The 23,716-nt window shown below is 46.4% G+C and overlaps 1 protein-coding gene and 1 long non-coding RNA gene across 2 annotated transcripts; both read left to right on the plus strand.

Annotated features, from left to right (window-relative positions):
* Nucleotides 1-340: 340 nt before the first annotated feature.
* Nucleotides 341-7,818, plus strand: pcif1 (phosphorylated CTD interacting factor 1). The gene is made up of 16 exons (XM_005948150.3): nucleotides 341-449; nucleotides 1,886-2,039; nucleotides 2,117-2,241; nucleotides 2,321-2,446; nucleotides 2,647-2,780; nucleotides 2,847-3,004; nucleotides 3,202-3,349; nucleotides 3,532-3,615; nucleotides 3,706-3,805; nucleotides 3,901-4,060; nucleotides 4,140-4,309; nucleotides 4,532-4,618; nucleotides 4,701-4,885; nucleotides 4,968-5,061; nucleotides 5,140-5,315; nucleotides 5,424-7,818. The coding sequence occupies exons 2-16, from the start codon at nucleotides 1,913-1,915 to the stop codon at nucleotides 5,764-5,766; spliced, it is 2,217 nt and encodes a 738-aa protein (XP_005948212.3). The 5' UTR covers nucleotides 341-449; nucleotides 1,886-1,912; the 3' UTR covers nucleotides 5,767-7,818.
* A 2,005-nt stretch (nucleotides 7,819-9,823) lies between these two features.
* LOC102295566 lies at nucleotides 9,824-16,731 on the plus strand. The gene is made up of 12 exons (XR_001335758.2): nucleotides 9,824-10,118; nucleotides 10,551-10,621; nucleotides 11,782-11,878; nucleotides 11,964-12,062; nucleotides 12,181-12,240; nucleotides 12,308-12,364; nucleotides 12,439-12,494; nucleotides 12,574-12,616; nucleotides 12,811-12,869; nucleotides 13,005-13,083; nucleotides 13,815-13,906; nucleotides 16,475-16,731. It is a non-coding gene; the product is annotated as a deoxynucleotidyltransferase terminal-interacting protein 1 (long non-coding RNA).
* The last annotated feature ends 6,985 nt before the right edge of the window (nucleotides 16,732-23,716 follow it).

The following is a 23,716-nucleotide window of genomic DNA, read 5'->3' on the forward strand; positions in this document are numbered from 1 at the left end:
AACTGTGAGACATCTGCTGCTGCCTATCTTGGCCAGGTCTCCCTTGAAAAAGAGGTTTTTAATCTCAATGGGTTCTTCCTGGTTAAATAAAGGTTAATAAAATAAAATAAATTAAAACAGCCACGCCACCTGCGTTCTGTGCATTATTAAAGAAATTAGGGCTGAAATGTGCATTTGAGGGCATCACCCTCACGTTCATTGATGTGTGTGTGTTAAAACTCTTTGATTGATGTTTTTGGTCACATCTCTCGGCTTTCAGCCTCTTTGACCTCTTCAACATGGCGCCCGCAGTGGAACACCTCGGGACAGGAAGGAGGTCGGGCGCTGCGCCTGCGCAGTTGCTCTGTCCGGGTCCCTGTAAAGATGTCTGAGCAGGCGGGGAGGGAGCGGAGCGGAGGACCCGAAACAACGCGCAGAACCCGCAACTGTCCGCGACTTAACCGGCCAAGGTAAGCGCCGACGGTCCCGCGGGCCGGCTCCGGGCGCACCGACACGCGGCGGAAGGTGTCAGCTCCCGGTGGGGGCTGGACAGCGGCGCGCGGGGCGGCCCAGCTCGGAGCACGGAACAGAAATGTTAGTGAGGGCGCGCGACGCTGTGGCAGGGGCGTGTCCGCCATCTTGTGAGTGAAGTGGCGCCTGAACAGCCGCAGGTCTCTGAGCCTAATGGCGGCTAACTGCCGATGTGACCGCGCGAAGGTTCCGAACCCGACCTTTACTGAGCGTGCTGCCCAGCCTGAACCCACCGCAGAGCCGGACCGGCCGTCACCGTGTGTCCGTGTCGGTCCCGGGCTCCCGAGCAGCCGCCGCAGCCTTTTGTTGTCCTCCTCCCCCTCTCTCCCTCCTCCCTGTTTGTTTGGGAAACCTGCACCGCGCATGCGTGTAACCATGGCGCTCGTTTCTGCGTGTAAGAAAACACGATCAAACGTGTCGACAGCGCGCTAAAATCTGTCTGAGCCCATCGATCATTGTGATCAGTTTAATCACTGATCGGCTGTTTGCCGCCGTCTGACGTCAGCACGCCACATTAACCCGCGGGAGCGGAGCAAGCACCGAGACCGCCACAACACACACGCACACAGATGCCTGGATGCACGCACGCGCCAACACACCTGAACGAGCACCTGTAACGCTGATCAAACTAGTGATGAGTTTGTCTGATCTGTATGGCCCTCTGAGCAGGGCTGGGTGTGCTCACTGATTCTCACTCAGTTATTCTAATTCTGATCATTTATCAGTACATGGGCATATTTTTACATCTGTGTATAAAACAAAGCTGACACTGAGACAGGTGTGAGCATCACAGCAGAGGCCTTTGTGTCAGAGTAACTGAGGATAAAACAAAAAGCCAGCAGCAGCAGATTTTCCTGGAATAACTTTTTATAGCAGATAATGTTAAAAATATTCTACAGTAGATCAAAAACTGAAGAAAACCACAAATCAACACGTGAACATTACCTGATGCTGCTGAAGGGAAGCAGAGCACACTGAGAGAGAGCTGTGCAGGAAGTGTTTTTTTTATCCTGGTGGATTCAAAACAGCCAAAGTCAGAGGAAACTCGTGACCACGTGTATCAAATGTGAAACGTAGTTTGGATCTTCTGTTGCTGCTGCTTCAGTGAATTTTGGTCTGAGAGTGACGAAGACATGTCGGCTTTCAGCCCCGACGGCGTGCACGTGTCGTGGGGTGAACCATCCTTGCTCTGTTTATATATTTTTAACTGCTCGTTAATCGTTGCTGTTTGGCGAGTGTTGAAATGAGCTTCTGGCATTTCTGTCAAAATACATTATTATTTCAAATCGATATCATTATTTTTAAAACCCACCCCTACCTCTGAGTGCAGCTGTACACCTGTCTGACTCATTCTCACCTGTGTTTTGTTTTGAAGGCACGTGATGTCATTCTAACTGCCAAGATGTCCAATGACAGCCAGGGATTGGTGAAGGGGGAGGCGGCCATGATGCTGGCTCCCTCTGGCTCCGCCTCATCTCAGGGACCACCCCTTTCTCCGTCCACTGCCTCTAAAGCACCTGAGCTCCCAGGTACGCTCGTCTGCCTCTTACCTGTCCCACTCACCGTACTCTAATCCTGATTACCCTCTCTCTCTCTCCTCCCCCAGATGAGTTGGTTCAGGCTGGATGGTCCAAGTGTTGGTCTCGGCGGGAGAATCGGCCATATTACTTCAACAGATTCACCAATCAGAGCCTGTGGGAGGTGCCAGTGCTCGGCCAGCATGATGTTATTGTGAGTATTGCCTGTGTTTATCATTTACAGTTATTGATTGATATGCAGTTATTGATCAGGTACCGATCTGTGTTTGCAGTCTGATCCTTTAGGTCTAAACGCGGCTCCTGCAGAGGGCGGGGACAGTAACCTTGGTAATGGTCAGAGGAAAAGGAGGAGCTCTGAGGAGCAGGGGGGAGGACCTAACAGCTTCAAACGTGCTAAGGTAAAACGGAGTCCCAGGCTGGATGAGCCAGAAAGATGCTCTGCTGTGATTGGCTGACATACTGACCTTCATGCCCGCTGTTACATTTCCTATGCCACGATTAGTAACCTGACAACCAATCACAGCAGAGTGTGAATAGACTGACGCGTGATGCTCCGAGTGCAGGTGAGCGAACCCTGACCAGGTCTGTCTGTTACCAGGTGGAGCCGACCACGCCCATCTCTCCCAGCACTCCTGGGGTCAAACCCTGGAGCTCCGCCCCTGAGGACAAACAGGCCCAGTCCGCCACACCCACCACACCGAGCCCCGCCCCCGCGCCGTACAGACCAGCTGTGTGAGTACTGCATGTTGTTTTGTTTTGTTTTGTTGAAGGACCTTTTTGATTGGTCAGTGTTTTCAGGATTTACTGGGACCTGGACGTGCAGACCAACGCCGTGATCCGAGAGCAGGCCCCCGCCAGCCACCACCTGCCCCCCCACCCCGAGATCGAGCTCCAGCGAGCGCAGCTGGTCACCAAGCTGAGGCAGCACTACCACGAGCTGTGCCACCAGAGGGAAGGTATGCCACATGTGCAGGTTGTGTACTGGTAGCTCCTCCCCCACAGGTGAGAGGTGGAGGGAGAACACATCTTCAGATAGGGTGAAGGTCAAAGGTCATCAGAGACTTTGGAGTCGTCCAAGCCCGAGTATTCATTAATGGGTATGATGGGCATGTGTGAATGTGAGCTCTGACCAGGTGTTGGTTCTCTGCCTCAGGTATCGATCCGCCCCGGGAGTCCTTCAACCGCTGGCTGCTAGAGAGGAAAGTAATTGACAAAGGTCACGACCCCTTACTGCCGAGTGACTGTGACCCTGTTATCTCCCCATCGATGTTCCGAGAGGTCATGAACGACATCCCTATCAGGTGACTTTAAAATCGAGTGGCGTTCGCGTCTCGTGCTCCTGGCGTTCGTTTGCCGTGAGGAGAACATGAGATTTGCTTTTAATTGAGTGATAAATGTCTGACACTAGAAATAGTCTGAATTTATTGATCAGAGATCACGTGCAGATTAATATATTGATCAGTGATTGGTTTGTGTGTGGCAGGTTGTCTCGCATTAAGTACAAAGAGGAGGCTCGGAAGCTGCTCTTTAAATACGCTGAAGCTGCCAAGAAGATGATCGACTCCAGGTAGGACCCAGCTGACCAACTGCTGAGCTCAATCCTGCTGAGATTATCAAGTGGGCCCGCGCTCTGACCTCTGACCTGTCACCCATGCAGGAATGCGAGCCCGGAGAGCAGGAAGGTGGTGAAATGGAACGCCGAGGACACGATGAACTGGCTGCGCCGAGATCACTCTGCCAGCAAGGAGGACTATATGGTAACCTGTGACTTTCGCTTCATCTGTACTCGTTACGCGATTGCTTGTAGATCACCTGTACAAGTCGCCTGTGACTGTCACTGGTGTATCTGCAGGACCGTCTGGAGCACCTGAGGCAGCAGTGCGGTCCTCACGTCGCCGCCGTCGCCAAAGATTCTGTCGAGGGAATCTGCTCCAAGATCTACCAGCTGTCTGCGGAGTACAGCCGCCGCCTGCGCCAGACACACCTGAGCCTGCTGCAGGACCCGCCCACTGGTACACTTCAGTCCTGTGTATTATTCACCTGTGTACCTGGCTGTCTGAGCCAATAGTGTTCTGTCTCTGCATGTTTCAGAGGCGTGTGCGTCCCCGCCGCAGTCCCGCCTTGTCTACTGTTACCCGGTGCGTCTGGCGATCCCGTCGCCGCCGCTGCCTCGTGTGGAGCTTCACTTTGAGAATGACATGGCGTGTTTACGCTTTAGAGGAGAGATGGTCAAAGTTAACAGAGGACACTTCAGCAAACTGGTCAGTAGCCCCGTGGTAATCTGATTACCTTAAAAATTGTAATCCGAGTACATAACAGCAACCTAGTCAGTACCTCCGGTGTAATCTGTTTACTTTTTACATAGTAATACAAGGACTCAAAAGAGTAATCAAAGTACTCATCAAAAAGCTGGTCAGTAACGCATTGTAATCAGATTACTGTGTCCAATCTGTCCCGTTTGTCTCTCACCTGTCTCGCTGCAGGAGCTGTTGTACAGGTACAGCTGTATAGACGACCCTCGCTTCGACAAGTTCCTGTCCAGAGTCTGGTGCCTCCTGAAGAGATACCAGGTCAGCTGACGGCGTGCTCGCTCGGTTCACCTGCTTCATCAGCTGCTCAAAGCTAACCAGGTGTGTGTGTGTGTGCGTGCAGGTGATGTTCGGCAGTGGTGCTAACGAGGGGAGTGGCCTGCAGGGGGCGCTGCCGGTGTTGGTGTTTGAGACGCTGAACCGTCAGTTTGGTGTTTCTTTTGAGTGCTTTGCCTCGCCACTCAACTGCTACTTCAAACAGTTTTGCTCCGCCTTCCCTGATACCGACGGCTTCTTCGGGTCCAGAGGGTGAGGTGACACAACTGGACACTCCGCTGCACAGTCTGTCCACTCTCCCTGTCCCAGCGTGACAATCTGGCATGTGTTTCAGGCCCTTCCTGTCCTTCTGTCCGGTCAGCGGCTCGTTTGAAGCCAACCCGCCGTTCTGCGAGGAGCTAATGGATGCCATGGTGACGCACTTTGAGGTCAGTACTAGTCTCTGATCCGGCCTCTGAAACGGACTGTGATCCAGGGTTTCTGATCCGGTCTCCTGTCTTTCTCAGGACCTGTTGGACCAGTCCTCGGAGCCTCTGTCGTTCATCGTGTTCGTGCCTGAGTGGCGTGACCCCGTGACTCCAGCTCTGACTCGCATGGAAGGAAGTCGATTCCTGCGTCATCAACTCAGCATTCCCGCCTACGAGCATGAGTACCGATCAGGGAGTCAGCACATCTGCAAAAGGTACTCGCACTACAGTGCTGTAGTACTACTGTAATACTAATATTGTGTACACTGAATTACTGATTGATTGTAGTAGCCTAATACTCTGATTACTTTATGTATTATCAGGGATGAGATGTACTACCGGGCTGTACACGGTACTGCAGTTCTCTTCCTGCAGAACGACGCCGGCTTTGCGAAGTGGGCGCCTACTCCAGAGCGTCTGGCCGAGCTGACAGCAGCGTACCGCGCCTCTTCCACCCGCATTTCCTCCTTGTCGTCCCCTGGCCCTGCCCACATCTCTCCTGGAGATAGAGACTCCGCCCCCAAAACATCTGATAGGACACAGAGTAACGTATTGTCACCCAGTGGCCACGACGACAACAACAACAACAACAACAACAGCAGCAGCAGCAGCGGTGATAGTGGCAGCAGCAGCAGCAGTCCTCGAGACAAAGTGTCCACCGTGTAGGCGGGGCTTGTGGAGGCCACGCCCTTTCGCCTGTTGGACAGTTGTTTCAAGTTTTGTTTTCTGACTTGTCTCGTTCAGATTGTCCTTCACCAGCACCTGTAGCAAATGTTTATCCATAATGCCACATGCCACCAGGGGGTGGGCGAAGCCTGAATTAGCCCCACCCTCTGCTGGCTTTAACCCCGCTCTGTTGTGATTGGTCAAAGCTCTGGAGCTTTTTTATTTTTAAATTTTTTTTTTAAAACTTGCAGCTGATTCTTGTTCAGCTGTGGCTTCTGTTGTTCAGCAACAAACATCACAGCCAATCAGTGAGCAGCGACTTCGAGCTCCAGCAATAACCCCCCCCCCACCTGTAATGTCACTTGTGACCACGGAGGACTCTGGTCCCCGCACCCATAGGGCTTTCTGATTGGTCAATAAGGCAGCTACTGTTTCTATTGGACAGATCTTTGTTTTTCTGGGGTTTGATTTTGTTTTTTTGTTTTTTTCAGTCCTGCTTCTGGTCCCGCCTACTTATAATGGCCCGGCCAGTCAGTGTGGGGAAATGGACTACTCATGAGGTGGAGGAGGTGGAGGATTAACAGTTAGGTGGGAGGAGGTGGAGTCAGATTCAGACTGTTGCTCGGAGACAGACGCCTTAGAGTGCGGGGTCACTGACGCTGAGGGGGCGGGGTCTCATGTAATCAAACTGACAGACATTTGTGTGAACACGACAGTTTTTTGTCATTAACGTCTTTTTTTTCGGGTTCATCAAACGTTTGTCAGAAAAATTAAAGCTTTTTTTAATTTAAACTTTTGGGAGTTTTCTTTGCATTTTTATTTTATTTTTAAGTGTTTCAAACATTTTTTCCCTCTTTTCTGCTCTCTGGCTCCTCCCACTCAGTAACCTGACACTACAACAAATGTTTGTTCTGGGATTGGCTGGCTGTGGCCCAATGAGGCGTCTGTTTCCAGGGCTGGCAGCAGTGTATATAGTGTATAGCCTGTTGATGTTTTAATTTAAAGCGACGGTGTGAAACCAAAGCGACAAAGCTGCGATAGACAGACTCCTCCTCCTCACATCGTCTTCATCATCATCCGCTGTGCGTGAACTATTTCAAAGATGTTCCTGACCCTCAGAGCGTGCGCTGCCATTCTTACGTTCCTCTTCCCGTTCAGCACGAGGTCATGTGTTCAGGTGTTTCGTGCCGCTGCAGCTTCACTTGTTTGGTCACGTTAAGAATGTTTGTCACGGCTTCGACATGTGACAGTAATGTAAAGCACCGCAGGACGCCACTCTGGATGTGTTATTGGCATCAAACCCTGACATGAACTGTCTTAGTCACCGTTGTGTGATGGCGTGCATTTAAATGCTGCCCTCGCCATCACACAAAGGTCACTATGAAACTTTTTGCAGTTTTCTTGGCGAGCCGAAGCGCTCACAGAGATGCCATCATAATCTGTCTCCACGGGAACAAATGCACCAGGAGAAACGTGACGCAGGACGCGATGGAACAGCGGATTTTTACACGTGAACGTAATTGTCGTTGTGACACTCGCTCACATGTAAGGATTAACGCGCGTGTGGTGGATTAACTCCGAACCAGGAGTGTGCACGTGAGCCGAGCACTGGTTCTTTGATGTCACAGTGAATACTGAGCTGTGATTGGCTGCTCTAGCAGCAGCAGTGAAACGCGCACATGATGCTCCGGTGATGCAATCAGAGGCTCATCCACTGGGCCCGCCTCCATAGGTGTGTGTCCTGGTCATAGCTGCGTCCATGTGCCCAGTTACTTGTGCACAAACTCCAGGTGTTTGTCAGAGGGCGGAGCTAGAAGTGCTGATAGCTTAGCATAGCACAAAGTCGCTAATGTTGCAGCTGCAGACGTCTCACTTCATCTGACTCACCTGCTGGGTTCACTCCTCTTTGACTGTCTGTGATGTAGACACCTTGCTGGAGGCGGCGGCTCGCCAGACCCTGGCTGTAAACAGGAAGTGGTCCATCTTGTTTGTTGGCCCCTCTGCAGATTGTAAATAGTGTCTGTACTCCAGTAAAATCTGAAACCAGTAAAACCAGTGCTGTTCCTCTTTCTGCTACAGTCACATGACCTCACACAGTCACACCAATGTAAATGTTTGTCATCTACAGTAAGACCATCTGCAAGTATTTGTCGTTTCTGTGTGATGACAGTTTAAACAGACTTCACGTTAGTCAGTTTTCAGTATTACACTCTCACCTGTGACGTCACCCTGGAGTCTGCCTGCCAGGGTCCATCACCATGAACAGAACAGAATAAAATAGTGGGTTTTCTCTGAGAACACGGTTGGTGCACACAGTAATGACATTCTGATGCATTTATTCTTCGTCAGACTGCACAGCAAAACAAACTGCAGTAATCGTCTGAGTCACAGCTGAGATGCTTTCCTATCCTAGCCTCCTATCTTCCTATACCTGCTGACAGCACACCTGTCCACGTTTATGATTTGTCCTAAGCTCCGCCTCCTTTGAGTGAATGAGCTGAATGACCAGAAATCCTGAAATTCATAGCGCAAGGCCCAGGACCCGAGGAACAGGTGAGGATAAGCTGATGACCCACCTTCTCTAGAGAAGCTTCTGACTGAAAACGCTGCTGAGGCTGCTCGGCATCGATCCCGCGGACCTGACATCACGTGTAGCACCTGTTCCGTTCACAGCCGTTACACACTTTTACAGCTCGTGCACTTGCATTAAAGCGGTGTTCAGTGATATGACGACATCTAATTTTAGAATTTGTATAATTTTTAACATTTAGTATAATTTTAGTATTAATATTTTATAGTAGTTTTACATAATATGTTTGGTGCCTGTCAGTATTTATCTCCTTTTTACATTGTGCTCAGTATGAAGTTAGTGAGTCACGTGCTGACAGCGATCAGGTTTGTACCTTTCATTGTGTGCCTTATGGCATTCACACTATTGTGTTCCTGTTTCTCTTTAAACTTTATTATTCTACCTTATTCTAGTTGCGCCGTTTCTCTGCTGCTTAACTACTCCCTCAGTTTTCATCCAGTTTTCACCATTCAAAATTTAAACATCTGCTGATTCTGCTAATGCCAGATATATCTTTTGGTGCTCATAGCTTTTATACCTTTTGAAATATTAAGCTTTTTATGCCATTTTTTGGCCCATTTTGATCAATGGGACCATTCTCAGCTCTTCAGCAAAAATGTCAGCTCCTTCACTTTCAGCAGAAAGTTCAGCTTTTTCCACCTCTTTTCAATACAAGCCTCTTCTGCTCCGGTTTGGCTCAGTGAGATGAGTAGCCGCCTTAAGACCAGGGGGCGCAGGTTCGAATCCTACCTGTGTCTGATGCCCCACATCTCCTCTTGCACTTACTCTTCCCTTTTAAATAAAGCAGGTTTAAGCAAAGAGATAAGCTTCTACACCTCTTTTCAGCAGATAGTTCTGCTTCTGCTTTTTTCAGAGTCCACTACACGGCATTCACACTGCATTTTCACAGGAAATGCAACTTTTTCTATTTTTTTTTTAAACAGGCACACCTGTTCAGGGCTGAACGTTGCCACTGATTTCTATAACTGATTCGATTCAGTCAGTCACAAGTATTCTAATTCTGATCATTTATCAGTACATATTTTTATATCTGTGTATAAAACAAAGCTGACACTGTGCTTCAACAGAGGTGTGAGCATCACAGCAGAGGCCTTTGTGTCAAAGTAACTGAGGATAAAACAAAAAACAGGAAGCAGAAACCTGGCCTGACTTCTTATAGATAACCTTACAAATACAAATAACCTTAAAAATATTCTGCCGTAGATCAAAAACTGAAGAAAACCATGAATCAACATGTGAACATTACCTGATGCTGCTGAAGGGAAGCAGAGCACACTGAGAGACAGAGCTGCGCAGGAAGTTTGATTTTGTCTTGGAGGAAAGTCAGAGAAAACGTGTGACGATGTTTATCCGATATGACATTAGTCAAACTCAAATCGATTTGAATGGGGAAATCGATTTTTTAAACCCACCTCTACACCTGTCTGCACAGGTGACCTCCTTACGATCACAAATCCTCCGGAAGTCAGTGCTTTTATTGTGAAGCGGTGACAGGAAGTGCGGTTGTATTCGGTTTTGCCGGAAGTGGAAGAAGCAGCAGCGAAGTTTCCGGGAAACAGACAATAAACAGGCAAAGTGGTAGCCACGTATCGATTATTGTTTGCTGAGTATCAGTTGATCGTCGGTCAGCTCGGGGCAGTAACCGTAAACACCTTTTTACGGACCCGGATCGGAACAGATGGGGGCGCACCGCAGTGACGGAGGCCGGGACTGGCTGCAGCAGGACGGGCCGGAGCAGCCGGACCACCCGGAGCAGAGCCCGGTGAGGCCGCGAGCCACCGCACAAACATCCGGTCACACGACACCGTGAATATTTTTTTCATGAAAGCTGGTGACGTCACAGTCACGGAATAAACCTAAACACGGTGGTGGGGGTAACTCCAGGAAATAGACGGAGCCCCGGCCCCCGCTTTTTGGTGTGTTTTTGTCAGAGTTGGCTCTCAGGTGGTTTGAGTCACGTGTCTGTTGTCAGGATAAGCCAAACACCTGCTCAGTTGAAAGTAATCCATTACTCTATAGGCAGCAATCTTTTACTATATGTTAATGTTTGTCGGGAAACACAGGTGCGCTTCACCTGAACACCTGCACACTCTGTTTTCTAAATAACGTTGGGTTGAAAATGTCCTGGTGTGCTCTTACCTGTTCACACGTCATACAGTTACACTCATCTGTGTGTGTGTGTGTGTGTGTGTAGAAGCCGTGGAACTTGATGATCAAACACAGACAGATCCAAAGACGAGGACGGCGCTCTCACATGATGGTCAGGTAAGTGGACCGTTGGATCTGATTGGCTCGTACTTCCTGTGATGGTTGTGGCTCTGTACTATGACGAGAGTGCAACATCCAGGATATGTTTCTGTTGGCTGGATCAACGTACCCTGAGTTTGGCGATCAGGATTGGAGGTCACACGAAGCTGGTTATCACCGCCCTAAGTTCACAGAGGGTTTCTCCTGCACGTTCACATGAAAGAGGCGGGTTTTTTGTGATTTTGACCAATCGCAAACTGGCATTTCATGTCTCACATCACTGTTCCTCCACAGAAAACGATCCCCATGAGCGCCATATCAGTAAAATGCAAATGAGACAGTTGTTCAGTCTTTTGTCGCACACAGTAAAAATCTTGCTTCTAGTTAATAGTTTTGTCACTGAGCGCGCTCACACTGCTGTCTGTGTGTAAGGTGGCGGCTGCACATTAAAGCTTCCTGTCCCACAGCCCGATGGAGGAAACAATGCAACGCAGGGTTTGTGCTTCATTCGGTTGGTTTATTAAAGTACGGCCTCTCGTGAATAACAGAACGAGTGGAAACGTCCCGCGCTCCTGACAGCGGTAGTTTTTGCTGCTGTGTATGGCGTAATACAAATCTGACCTGGGGTCAGCTGGTGCAGTACAGCTGTGCTGTTTCAGGATCACATATTAATGCTCGAAGACCAAAACTGTTAACTGCCAACAGAAAACAATCAAGAACTGAAGCTGAGGTGATTTATCATTGGTTACTGATGGTCGTCAGGGAAACACAAAGACATTGTTGTTAAAATCCTTAGACCCCTCCCACTGTCACCGCAGCCGTCCGAGGCATCTTCCAAAGGATGCTGACACTATTTTCTGGAGCGCTCGTTGATCAGTAGGAAGTGATGTCGTACTTGTTGATCTCTGATCTGGATCTTAACCTGCTCTGGAGCAGGTGAGGTTCACAGTGTTAGTTACCATGGTGATGAAAACCAGGGGTAACCACCTGGATAAGCCAGGCTTCGTAGCGCAGACCTCTGAGCTCACAGGACGGGAAACGTAAACGCAGCCATTCAGTTTGTTTTTAAAAAACTTTATCAACAACACTCAGACAACAGGAGTCCAGGTGTGTCAGGGTTTCACCTTGAGCAGGACGTAGAGACAGACCTGCTCATCTGTCCTCACCTGTCTGTGCAGCTACACGGACCCTCAGGTGTCCATGGACCTGCTGCGTGCCGTGCTCCAGCCCAGCTTCAACCAAGACATCATGGCCGTGTTCAGTAAATATCAGAAGGTTAGCAGTCGCACTAAAAGGGGAGGGGGTGGAGTTATTTGGTTTGACCTGTGCAGGGGTTCGAGCAAGTGTGTTTGTGTTGCAGTTCTTTGAGAAGGCGGCAGAGAATGTGAAGGAGAACGTTGGAGACGACATTCAGACTGATCACCTGATCAAGGAGGCGTGCAGGAACGTCCTCGAACACGTGAGGCATTCTGATGCTCATGAGACCACCTGAACTCACCTGACAGGTGTACCTGTGAAGCCGGATTAGCTGTGTTGAGTGTAAAGCCTGATCTGTTTCCCTATGATTTCATCTCCAGGCCAAGCAGCTGTTTCCGGAGGCTGAGGTGAAGAGGGCGGTACCAGAGGCAATGATGAAGGTAGGTGTAGGAGCAGGCAGCTTACCTGGGAAGGTAGTCCCGTGCCTCACCTGTTTGTTTCCCGCAGAGGCAACGAGTTGCTGATGACGACTGCAGCCAGAGAGGAAGCCCGCTGCACAAGAAGGTAACTCCACCCCCCCCAACACACACACTCACACACGAGTGCGATCACTGACTCTGATCACTTCCTGTCCTTAGAGAAAGATGCGTCCAGGTCCCGTGGCCTCATCTGATCGACCTCTGACCTTCTCTGTGTGAGTATCTAATAGGTGACATCATCATCAGTGCACAGGTAGATGAACACACCTGACCGATGTCCATCTGTGTCCTCAGGGTGAAGCCCAAGTCTGAGCCCATCAAGAAGGAGGGGCCCAAGGTGAGTGGTTACTTGAACTGACAGGTGAACTGAACTGAAATAAATGTCTTCATCATCATCATCAGACCCAATAACACGGTGGCAGTGACCCAGTGTGACCCGATGGGGGCGCTGTGCTCTAGAGCGTTGCCTTCATGTCGGGGGTGTAAAGTCGCCGCTGTGATGATGTCACAGTGACGCTGTCTGTGTTTCAGTGGGATCCGTCCAGACTCAGCGACAGCAGCACGTTCGTGCTCGGGTCAAGAGCCAACAAGTGAGTCCGCAGCAGCAACGCCAACAGGAAACGGCGTTCACACAACACTTAAACATTTAAATGACACGTAAACCTCCACATAACAGCGATACAACGTTAAAATAACAAACATCTTATGTTGTGATGTCACTGCAGGGCGCTCGGAATGGGTGGGACCAGAGGACGAATCTACATCAAACACGCCGACCTGTTCAAGGTAAAATGCTGCATGACGTAACAGGAATCTGACATCTGCATCCATCTTTGGTATACAGTCTGTGGTCTGAAAGCCATGCTGAGTCTGCCTCACCTGTGTGTGTGTGTGTGTGTGTGTGTGTGTGTGTGTGTGTGTGTGTGTGTGTGTCAGTACCAGCTGTGAAGGAACAGTCATGGACCACAGGACATGTCCTTCAACGCACATATTAAACAAATATGTAAGACTGCTTTCTTCCATTTGTGCAACATCTCTAAAGTTAGAAATATCCTGTCTCAGAGTGACGCTGAAAAACTAGTTCATGCATTTATTACTTCCAGGCTGGACGACTGTAATTCATTATTATCAGGAAGTCCTAAAAACTCCCTGAAAAGCCTTCAGCTGATCCAAAATGCTGCAGCAAGAGTCCTGACAGGGACTAGAAAGAGAGAGCAGATTTCTCCTGTTTTGGCTTCCTGTTAAATCCAGAATTCAAAATCCTGCTCCTCACATACAAGGTCTTAAATAATCAGGCCCCATCTTATCTTAATGACCTTGTAGTACCATATCACCCTATTAGAGCACTTCGCTCTCGCTCTGCAGGCCTACTTGTTGTTCCTAGAGTATTTAAAAGTAGAATGGGAGGCAGAGCCTTCAGTTTTCAGGCCCCTCTTCTGTGGAACCAGCTTCCAGTTTGGATTCAGGAGACAGACACTATCTCTACTTTCAAGATTAGGCTTCAAACTTTCCTTTTTGCTAAAGCATATAGTTAGGGTTATATGCTAACTCACTTCCTGTGTCTTGCTCAGGCCTACCTGCTGATAGAGGAGGACATCCAAGATCTGTCCCGCAGCGATGAGTACCGGTAAGTGCGTCACCTCCTGCCTCCTGCTCTCAAGAACTTTGCTCAATGGTGAAGTAAAGATGTGAAGGAGACCTGATGACGACTTTCAGCCCTTTCCGGCTTGTTCTGTCACGGCCCCGTTTTGGGGTTTTTTATTAGGTGGTAGTAGTTGGTACCAGGGGCTTTTTTAAATTTTATTTTAAGTACGTGCGATGAGAAAATGTGACATCAACAGACTGCATGTCACTGATTGGCTAGTTGGTGCCATCACTTGAAGAGTCATGGGGGCATGTCCTTCACACAAATCAAAAACACCGTATTTAAAACCCGGCAACGAGGGAAACGTTGCACAAACCAACAGGAGACTCCTGATTTCTGCAGGTCAGGGACAGGTGTGTCAGGGTCTGGTTGCCTTGGTAAGTCTTTAATTGGTAGATTCTTCAGTTGCTCACTTGGAAGTTCAGTTAGGGCTGGATCAGGTGACCCTGAATCCTCCCTTAGTTATGCTGCAATAGTGTTTCTTCTTCACTCACTATGTGTTAACAGACCTCTGCACTGAATCATACTTGTTATTAATCTTCCACATAGAGCAGGGCGATATGGCCAAAAATATTTATCACAATATACGTTTGAAAATTTGCGATAACGATATAATTGACACGAGACAAAATACTTTACAACTCCTCAACTTTATTAGTGCAAAACAACATCAATGTATTTCCACTTCAACAAGCAGCTGTTTATGTGCATTAAAGTTATATAAACATTTAACAGTGCAAATTCCTCACTGACAGTTTAACCAAAAGGCATTTCAGTGGAAACTGGCCGACACATCCTCAGCATAACCATGTATAACATCCACAACACTGAAAAAGAGGTTAAACACACACAACACGGTAACATTATGTTGAAGCACAGTACGTATCACTCCGCGAGGCTCCGCCTACGATAGCCGTAACGCTCCAACAATCCATCAAGCGGTGCGGCTTCGTAGCTTAGCAAAGTCGTACTGAAACATCTGACAGATTTTCGAGGGCCGTGCACATAAACTCGTTTCGAGGTCAGTAAACACAACCAGAGTTCATACATCAGGCACACGGGGTTATAAGGGGCTCTGTCGACTTTCAGAAAAATCAAAGGATTGATTTTAAGTGCGCCGTATTTTCCAAACAACACGGTAATAACGACGGCCCGCTAGCATGCGCTACCAAAAATAGTGCTTTGTTGTGTATCTGAGGGACGAAAGCTAAACCAGTTCCACACCAGTGACGCTGCAGCATTTTTACAAACCAGTTCAGCTTCATCTGTTTCATTCAACGATCCGCTTTCGCTCTTCTCGTTCTGCGTCACCGCCATGCTTTTTCCGCCATGTGCGTATGTAAACAAAGGCACTGCGCATGCGCGTTTTACCCATATTCTATCGCCATGTTTCATTTTCTTATCGTTGCCCAACATTACACTGTGAACGGTATGATATGACCCAGCCCTACTGCCACAGCATGTCTTTATCCTGTCTTCCTTCTCTCTGTGAGGGACCAAGCAGCCAAAGCAAAGAGGACACAGGCAAAAGAATATCTTCAGAAGGGTTTTCTTTATTTTAACCCTCAAAAAGTCCAAAAATTAACAAAATTCAAAACCATACTTAGCAGGCCCATAAAACAGGTCAACTAAATATAACTCTACAAAAAGTAATTTCCAAAAACTTAAACAACAAAATGAGACACAACTTAACTCACAAACTGACCTAATTACAAAGACACATGAGGGTAGCTTTTATAATGATTTGGCCAAACCATTTGAACACAATAGGGGGAAAACAAAACACACACTAATATTAACTGAGCACAGAATAACCTAACTAAACCTAAAACACCCCTGCTCCTGGTAAGCCCATGGTTGGTTCTGCTGAGCAGGCATTTTGTCCCCAGAGTCCTCAGCCACGCCTTTTGCCCAGACAGGAAACAGCCACCGCCCAAACCCAGGTAACTCAAAGAAAGAGAAACATAATTAATATAACAAAACATTTTAGAAAAACCATACAATGCTACTATGTGCACGCCTCATAATACCAGTGTTAGGTTTAACCAAATGATTAATGAATTATATTAATGAAGAATACTGCAAAGCAAAATAATAAAGTGAAAAATGGACTAATTTACCCCTGTGTGGCTGCTGCCATCACACTCTCACCCCAACCAATCACAGCAGATGGCCCCGCCCCTCCCTGAGCCTAGTTCTGCCGGAGGTTTCTTCCTGTTAAAAGGGAGTTTTTCCTTCCCACTGTCGCCAAAACACTCGCTCATTGGGGGGGTCAACTGATTATTGGGGCTATCTCTGTGTTATTGTAGGGTCTACCTTATGATATAAAACAGCTTAATGGCGACTGTTGTTGTTATTTGGCACTCACACCACTCTGACTGATATCAGCTGATACATATTGATCAGAGGCGCCACACTGATTTCAAACTGACACGATCGTTTTAGTTCAGTAACAAATCTGACGTGTGTGTGTGTGTGTGTGTGTGTGTGTGTGTGTGTGTGTGTGTGTGTGTGTGTGTGTGTGCGTGCGTGTCTGCGTGGTGCATTCAGGGACTGTCCGGACGTCAGGATGGACGAGCTGAAGCCGTTCTCGGTTCCTCAGTGGATGGTGGAGAAGATGCAGAGAGCCATGGAAGCTCAGAGAGACGCTGACCCCTGACCCTCACGCCCCTGGCACCCCCGTACATCTGTAGTAACCACAGATTAAATAATAGATGGCCGTATCAGAGTGCAGGACGGCGATCATGTGACCAGTTGTTTTTATTTGTACTGTTTTTAAAAATTAAAAAATGTTTGTGAGTCTTTGAGGTGATCCGTCTGTTTAAGCGGTTTAAAAACAGTTTCAAGTAACAGGAAGTTCATCAGGTCTGAGCTCAGCCTGTGTGGCCTCATGCTGTACGGCATTCACACGACACACAGAAACATTTTCACCCTCTACAACGGGAATTTCACAGGTTCAGTCAAGAAAAAAAAGCTGGACAGTCAACGAGCTCCTTGCAGGTTAAAGAGTCGTGCTGACAGATGTTTCTCTGTCACAGCAGCTTTTCTTCATCACGTAGAATAACAGTTAAATATTTGACAGTTTCACTGGTTAAGTTAAGATCAAATGGTATGAAGATATGGAAAGAGTTGGTGCAGGTTGAAGAGGTAGTTTTGAAGGACTCCAGTGATGGGCGGTGTGATGCTCGTATGGGAGAGACTTCCAGAGGGTGGGGTTCTGTCCTCAGAGGTGTAGCGGCTGGTGTGAGGGACAGAACGCACACCTGGCTGAGGCCGCAACATCTGAGACAGGTCCTGAGGGCGGGGCACTGAAAGAAGGGAGGCGTGACTTAACCAGGACCCAACGGAGATTTGTGAGGGTGGGGGTGATGTTTTTTTTCTAGGAACAAGTCCAGAAACTTGTGGCAGAGGTCGGGGGCAGGTAAAGTGAGAGAGGTGATGTTTAGGAGAGGTGGGAAGTAACTAAGTACGAATACTTTGTTACTGTTTCCGCCACCTGGATTACTGCAGTGGGTCCTGTTTGGGATTTACACCGAAGCCCTGGAGAGGCTCCAGTACGTCCAGAACTGCAACATGCACAAAGTACAAATACTTTGTTACTGCAGAGAAAAGACAAAGAGCTACGTTCACTCAGAGATGGAGGAAGATAAGAAAGAAGGACAGGAGAGGAAGAAGAGAGCTTAGATTTAAAAGTAGGATGCTCATTTAAAGCTCACATGGAAGTCCTCATGTTTCTAAATCTGTACGTGACACATGATGTTTGTTCATAAAGCTGCTGCTAAACACACGGAGGCAGACTCACTGTGTTATCTAAAGGCTGCAGTTAGTGCAGGATGAACGGGTGGGTTTGCTGCCCTGTGATGGGTTTAAAGAACAGTGTGTGACTGCTGCACAGCGGCTGTGGGTTCATGCTCACAGTTAGTGTAGCAGAGACTCATTCACTGAATTTCACCTTCAAACCAACTTTATAGTAAAGACAGCATAAACAGCGTGCTGTCAGTGTGGAGGATGGACTCAGCCAGGACGGCTCAGGAAACATCTGGATGAATCCAGGTGTGCACATCCACAGAGAGCAGCAGGTCAGCTGATGACAGCCTGCACAGTAGACATGACTGTCTGTCCCCACACTGAGACATTGCAGCTGATGGTGATGTGACTGCACACTGTTCTGTTTAGAGCCAAAGTCACGCTCTACAATGGAGGCAACAGGAAATAGAGATGTTTTTATTTTCCTTCTGATTCAAGCTTAGTATAATTACAACTTAAAAAAGAGACTAACATTTGTATTCCATCTACTGATGCACAGACTCAGCTGTGCACAGAAATAGAAACGAGCTACTTTCACTTTCTTACTTTGAGCACATTTTAGAGCTGGTACTTTAACTTTTACTGGGGTGTTTTTCACAGTAGTATCTGCATTTCTACTGTAGTACAGAGTGTGTGTAGTTTTGCCAGCTGTGATGATCAGTGAGGAGCAGAAGGAAGTTTGCAGACTCTGATGTGGAGCGAGAGCAGGAAGCAGATGGAGGTATCCTCTGGAAGAAGAAAAGTCGGTAGGAAGAGAATACATAAGAAGGAGCTGTCTGATTTATGGTACTCCCTCAGAGTGGGGTTTGTTTTTGTTTTTAACCTTTATTTATACATGCAGCCCCATTGAGAGTCATTGTCTGATTTAAAAGAGACCTGTTAACTTTCCCTGACCTCAGCTGCTTCCTGGAACAGGATCGTGGTCCTAGAAATGTTTTGGTGGAATGAAGGAAACCTTCAGCACATGAAGCTGAAAGTATAAAGGGCCCCTCCCAGTCGACTGTGGTGTTGGAGAGGGTGTAGTTGTGTACCCCATCAGTACTCTGATGGTTTCCCACAAACATAGAGAAGTCTGTGCATTATCAAACTAAAAATGAAACAGGCTGGAAGGACAAAAAACTCAGAGGTTTAAAGAATTCATTTCTAATATCTTCAGTTTAAACCAGAGGAAACATCTACGACCTCCTCTAGTGGTCTCAGGAAGCTCCCAGGAAACCCAGCTGAGTTTCTACTGATCACCTGAGGCCATCATTACCTGGTGTTTTTGGGTTTTTTACCCACACGTTGTTAGTCACTCCTCCCACCTGCTGCACAAAGTCACTGAGTGTAAACCGTCTGATTCCTGTAAATGGAGAGCCAACAAAACCAGACAAACAGCTGCAGGTAAAGCAGGAGCAACACCTGAAAGACCAGAAATTCAACGTCATTTTCGAGAAGTGAAAATGAAAGTGTGAGAGCTGCAGTCGAGTCCAGTTTGGACTTCCTGCTCTGACTGATGTTTACACATTTGGTACATCCAAAAGTACTTAAAACACCATCACTTGACCCAGCGGTCTTAGCCAATGATAGGCCCGTCTCCAACCTTCTTTTGAACTCAAAACTCTTGACAGAGTTGGTTGTAAAACAGCTAACTTACGAGGGGTCCAGGCAACAAGGCAGTGAGCTTTGAAGTATAGCTGAGAAAAACACACCAGCCTGCTAAAGATCAACAAAGAGCTTTGGCTGTCTGACCATAAACAGAAGTTCTTCTAAACGAGGACGGAAAAGAGAAGTCTCAAAATTATTTTCAAAGTCAATAAAAATCTGCTTTAGAAAAACAAATTAAAGACAAGGCAGGAAGCTATGTACTGGTTAAAGGGACCCTGGTAAATACATATATACTCCTGGGAGAGCAACAACACCTCACCAAGCAGCTGTAGAGCTGGTTTACCCGATAACACATAAAATACACCCAAGAGCGGACTATTTTTTTCTGAACACTGAACAGAGGCAAAGATTTAAAGAATGCAAGACAGGAGGATGATGATGATCAATAATCGACTTTGTGATCATATCAGCTCTATGGCCATATGTTCCTGATACTCAGGTAAAGAAAGGGCTGAGCTGTTAACTGATCTCCACCCGGTGGTGAACTTGATCAAACTCTAAAAAGTAATTCAGAGGCTTAGTAAATATCACTATAAATATAAGTTAGATGAGCCTGGTACAATCTATGAATATCCTTTTAGTAATTATTTGAGTTTGATAAGTTGAAATAATGTCTAAAAATGTTAACGTGTGTGTTTGTGTTGAATTAAGGTATTTATTTACATTTATCTCAGACAATAAATTCAGTATGTGGTTCACAGAATACCTTCTTTGCATGTGCTTAATATTTTTGTTTAAAATTGAATCAAAACATTTGAGAAACAGGCATCTATACTCATCAGTATCTTGTACTAAAATCATTAATTATTCAAATCAATATTATGTATTGTCAGCAACTACAACTGAAAAGTGTAAGTAAAACACGATAACGTAGAGTAATTGAGTACCATGAGCCTTTTTCATTGTTTTGTTCATTTGGTTTTTTAAATACTCTGAGCGTTTGTGTTTGCTCTCCTGGTTTGACATTCATCCTTCAAGTATGTGAGGCTTTGAGCTAAAAGGGGAGAGGCTCTTGTCTTTTTAGTGCTTCTTTATTGCCATGTTTATGAAACTTAAATTTTCATTTGGAAAAATGTTAACATGTGGTCATTTTTCATACATGTATTATGAAACACACAATTACATATTAGTTTGTTTGTTTTTTAGACTTAGACTACCAGTGAAATACAATAACATTCATATTTGAATGTCAGGGGGCGATCGTGGCTCAAGAGTTGGCAGTTCGTTTTGCAATCGGAAGGTTGCTGGTTCGAGCCCCGGCTTCAACAGTCTCGGTCGTCTACTGGTTTCCCACTGGTGGTGGTCAGAGGGCCCGGTGGCGAGTAGACTTTATCACAGTAGATGTCTTTCTGAAAGCGCTGTAACTAAGTTTAAGAATATAATCCACCCACTGTTATCATCTTCAATGCCCTGTACCAACATAGAGCAGAGCAGCTATCTGAACGCTACCCCAACAGAGGTCGATTATCTTGTTAATAATTTCACCTCCTCACTACGTACGACTCTGGATACTGTAGCTCCTGTAAAACTAAGGTCTCAAATCAGAAGTACCTGACTCCGTGGTATAATTCTCAAACACGTAGCCTAAAGCAGATGACTCGTAATCTGGAGAGGAAATGGCGTGTCACAAATTTAGAGGATCATCATTTAGCCTGGAGAAATAGTTTGCTGCTTTATAAGAAAGCCCTCCGCAAAGCCAGAACATCTTACTATTCATCACTGATTGAAGAAAATAAGAACAACCCCAGGTTTCTCTTCAGCTACTGTAGCCAGGCTGACAAACAGTCAGAGCTCTGTTGAGCCAACCATCCCTTTAACGATTAACTAGTAATGACTTCATGAACTTCTTCACAAATAAAATTTTATCATTAGAGAAAAAATTGACCAATAATCATCCCACAGATGTAATATTATCTACAGCTACTCTTAGTACCATTGATGTTAAGTTAGACTCTTTTTCTCCAATTGATCTTTCTGAGTTAACTTCAATAATTACTTCCTCCAAACCATCAACGTGTCTTTTAGACCCCATTCCTACAAAACTGCTCAAAGAAGTCCTGCCATTAATTAATTCTTCGATCTTAAATATGATCAACCTATCTCTAATGATCGGCTATGTACCACAGGCCTTCAAGCTAGCTGTAGTTAAACCTTTACTCAAAAAGCATCTCTAGACCCAGCAGTCTTAGCTAATTATAGGCCAATCTCCAACCTTCCTTTCATATCAAACATCCTTGAAAGAGTAGTTGTCAAACAGCTAACAGATCATCTGCAGAGGAATGGTTTATTTGAAGAGTTTCAGTCAGGTTTCAGAGCTCATCACAGCACAGAAACAGCTTTAGTGAAGGTTACAAATGATCTTCTTATGGCCTCTGACAGTGGACTCATCTCTGTGCTTGTCCTGCTAGACCTCAGTGCAGCATTCGATACTGTCGACCATAATATCCTATTAGAGCGATTAGAACATGCTGTAGGTATTACAGGTACTGCGCTGCAGTGGTTTGTATCATATCTATCTAATAGACTCCATTTGTGCATGTAAATGGAGAGTCCTCTTCACACACTGAGGTTAATTATGGAGTTCCACAGGGTTCAGTGCTAGGACCAATTCTGTTTACATTATACATGCTTCCCTTAGGCAGCATCATTAGAAGACATAGCATACATTTTCACTGCTATGCAGATGACACCCAGCTCTATCTGTCCATGAAGCCAGATAACACACACCAATTAGTTAAACTGCAGGAATGTCTTAAAGACATAAAGACCTGGATGGCCGCTAACTTTCTGCTTCTTAATTCAGATAAAACTGAGGTTATTGTACTCGGCCCTGAAAAGCTTAGAAATATGGTATCTAACCAGATTCTTACTCTGGATGGCATTACCTTGGCCTCCAGTAACGCTGTGAGGAACCTTGGAGTCATTTTTGACCAGGACATGTCCTTCAATCGCACATATTAAACAAATATGTAAGACTGCTTCTTCCATTTGTGCAACATCTCTAAATTAGAAATATCCTGTCTCAGAGTGACGCTGAAAAACTAGTTCATGCATTTATTACTTCCAGGCTGGACTACTGTAATTCATTATTATCAGGATGTCCAAAAAACTCCACTGAAAAGCCTTCAGCTGAATCCAAAATGCTGCAGCAAGAGTCCTGACAGGGACTAGAAAGAGAGAGCAGATTTCTCCTGTTTTGGCTTCCTGTTAAATCCAGAATTGAATCAAAATCCTGCTCCTCACATACAAGGTCTTAAATAATCAGGCCCCATCTTATCTTAATGACCTTGTAGTACCATATCACCCTATTAGAGCACTTCGCTCTCGCTCTGCAGGCCTACTTGTTGTTCCTAGAGTATTTAAAAGTAGAATGGGAGGCAGAGCCTTCAGTTTTCAGGCCCCTCTTCTGTGGAACCAGCTTCCAGTTTGGATTCAGGAGACAGACACTATCTCTACTTTTAAGATTAGGCTTCAAACTTTCCTTTTTGCTAAAGCATATAGTTAGGGCTGGACCAGGTGACCCTGAATCCTCCCTTAGTTATGCTGCAATAGACGTAGGCTGCCGGGGGATTCCCATGATGCATTGAGTTTTTCCTTTCCAGTCACCTTTCTCACTCACTATGTGTTAACAGACCTCTCTGCATTGAATCATATCTGTTATTAACCTCTGTCTCTCTTCCACAGCATGTCTTTATCCTGTTTCCTTCTCTCACCCCAACCGGTCGCAGCAGATGGCCGCCCCTCCCTGAGCCTGGTTCTGCTGGAGGTTTCTTCCTGTTAAAAGGGAGTTTTTCCTTCCCACTGTCGCCAAAGTGCTGCTCATAGGGGGTCATATGATTGTAGGGATTTTCTCTGCAGGGTCTCTACAATATCGCCTTGAGGCGACTGTTGTGATTTGGTACTACATAAACAAAACTGAATCTTCTAAATTTGTGACACGCCATTTCCTCTCCAGCTTACGAGTCATCTGCTTTAGGGTACGTGTTTGAGAATTAAACCACGGAGTCAGGTACTTCTGATTTGAGACCTTAGTTTTCACCGGAGCGACAGTATCCAGAGTCGTACGTAGTGAGGAGGTGAAATTATTAACAAGATGATTGACCTCTGTTGGAGCAGCGTTCAGGTAGCTGCTCTGTGTTGGTACAGGGCATTGAAGATGATAACAGTGGGTGGATTATATTCTTCACCCTCTGCGTCGCATGAATAACTGCTTTGATTTCACCTTGACTGTTTTTCCTTGCCTTGCTATCATTCTTTTCAGCACAACCTCATGTTTCTCTTTATAGTTATTTTTTTCATTTTGACATAAAGTATAAACACAATTGACCTAAAAAGTAA

Source organism: Haplochromis burtoni, unplaced genomic scaffold, assembly GCF_018398535.1.
Source record: "Haplochromis burtoni strain Fernald_Lab_line unplaced genomic scaffold, NCSU_Asbu1 Contig_575, whole genome shotgun sequence".
Lineage (NCBI taxonomy): Eukaryota > Metazoa > Chordata > Actinopteri > Cichliformes > Cichlidae > Haplochromis > Haplochromis burtoni.

Coding starts and splice junctions, on each gene's coding strand:
- pcif1 (XM_005948150.3), top strand. CDS start 1,913: ATGTCCAATGACAGCCAGGGATTGGTGAAGGGGGAGGCGGCCATGATG. Junction 2,781..2,846: donor GCGCCGTACAGACCAGCTGT/GTGAGTACTGCA, acceptor CAGTGTTTTCAG/GATTTACTGGGACCTGGACG. Junction 5,062..5,139: donor CCATGGTGACGCACTTTGAG/GTCAGTACTAGT, acceptor TGTCTTTCTCAG/GACCTGTTGGACCAGTCCTC.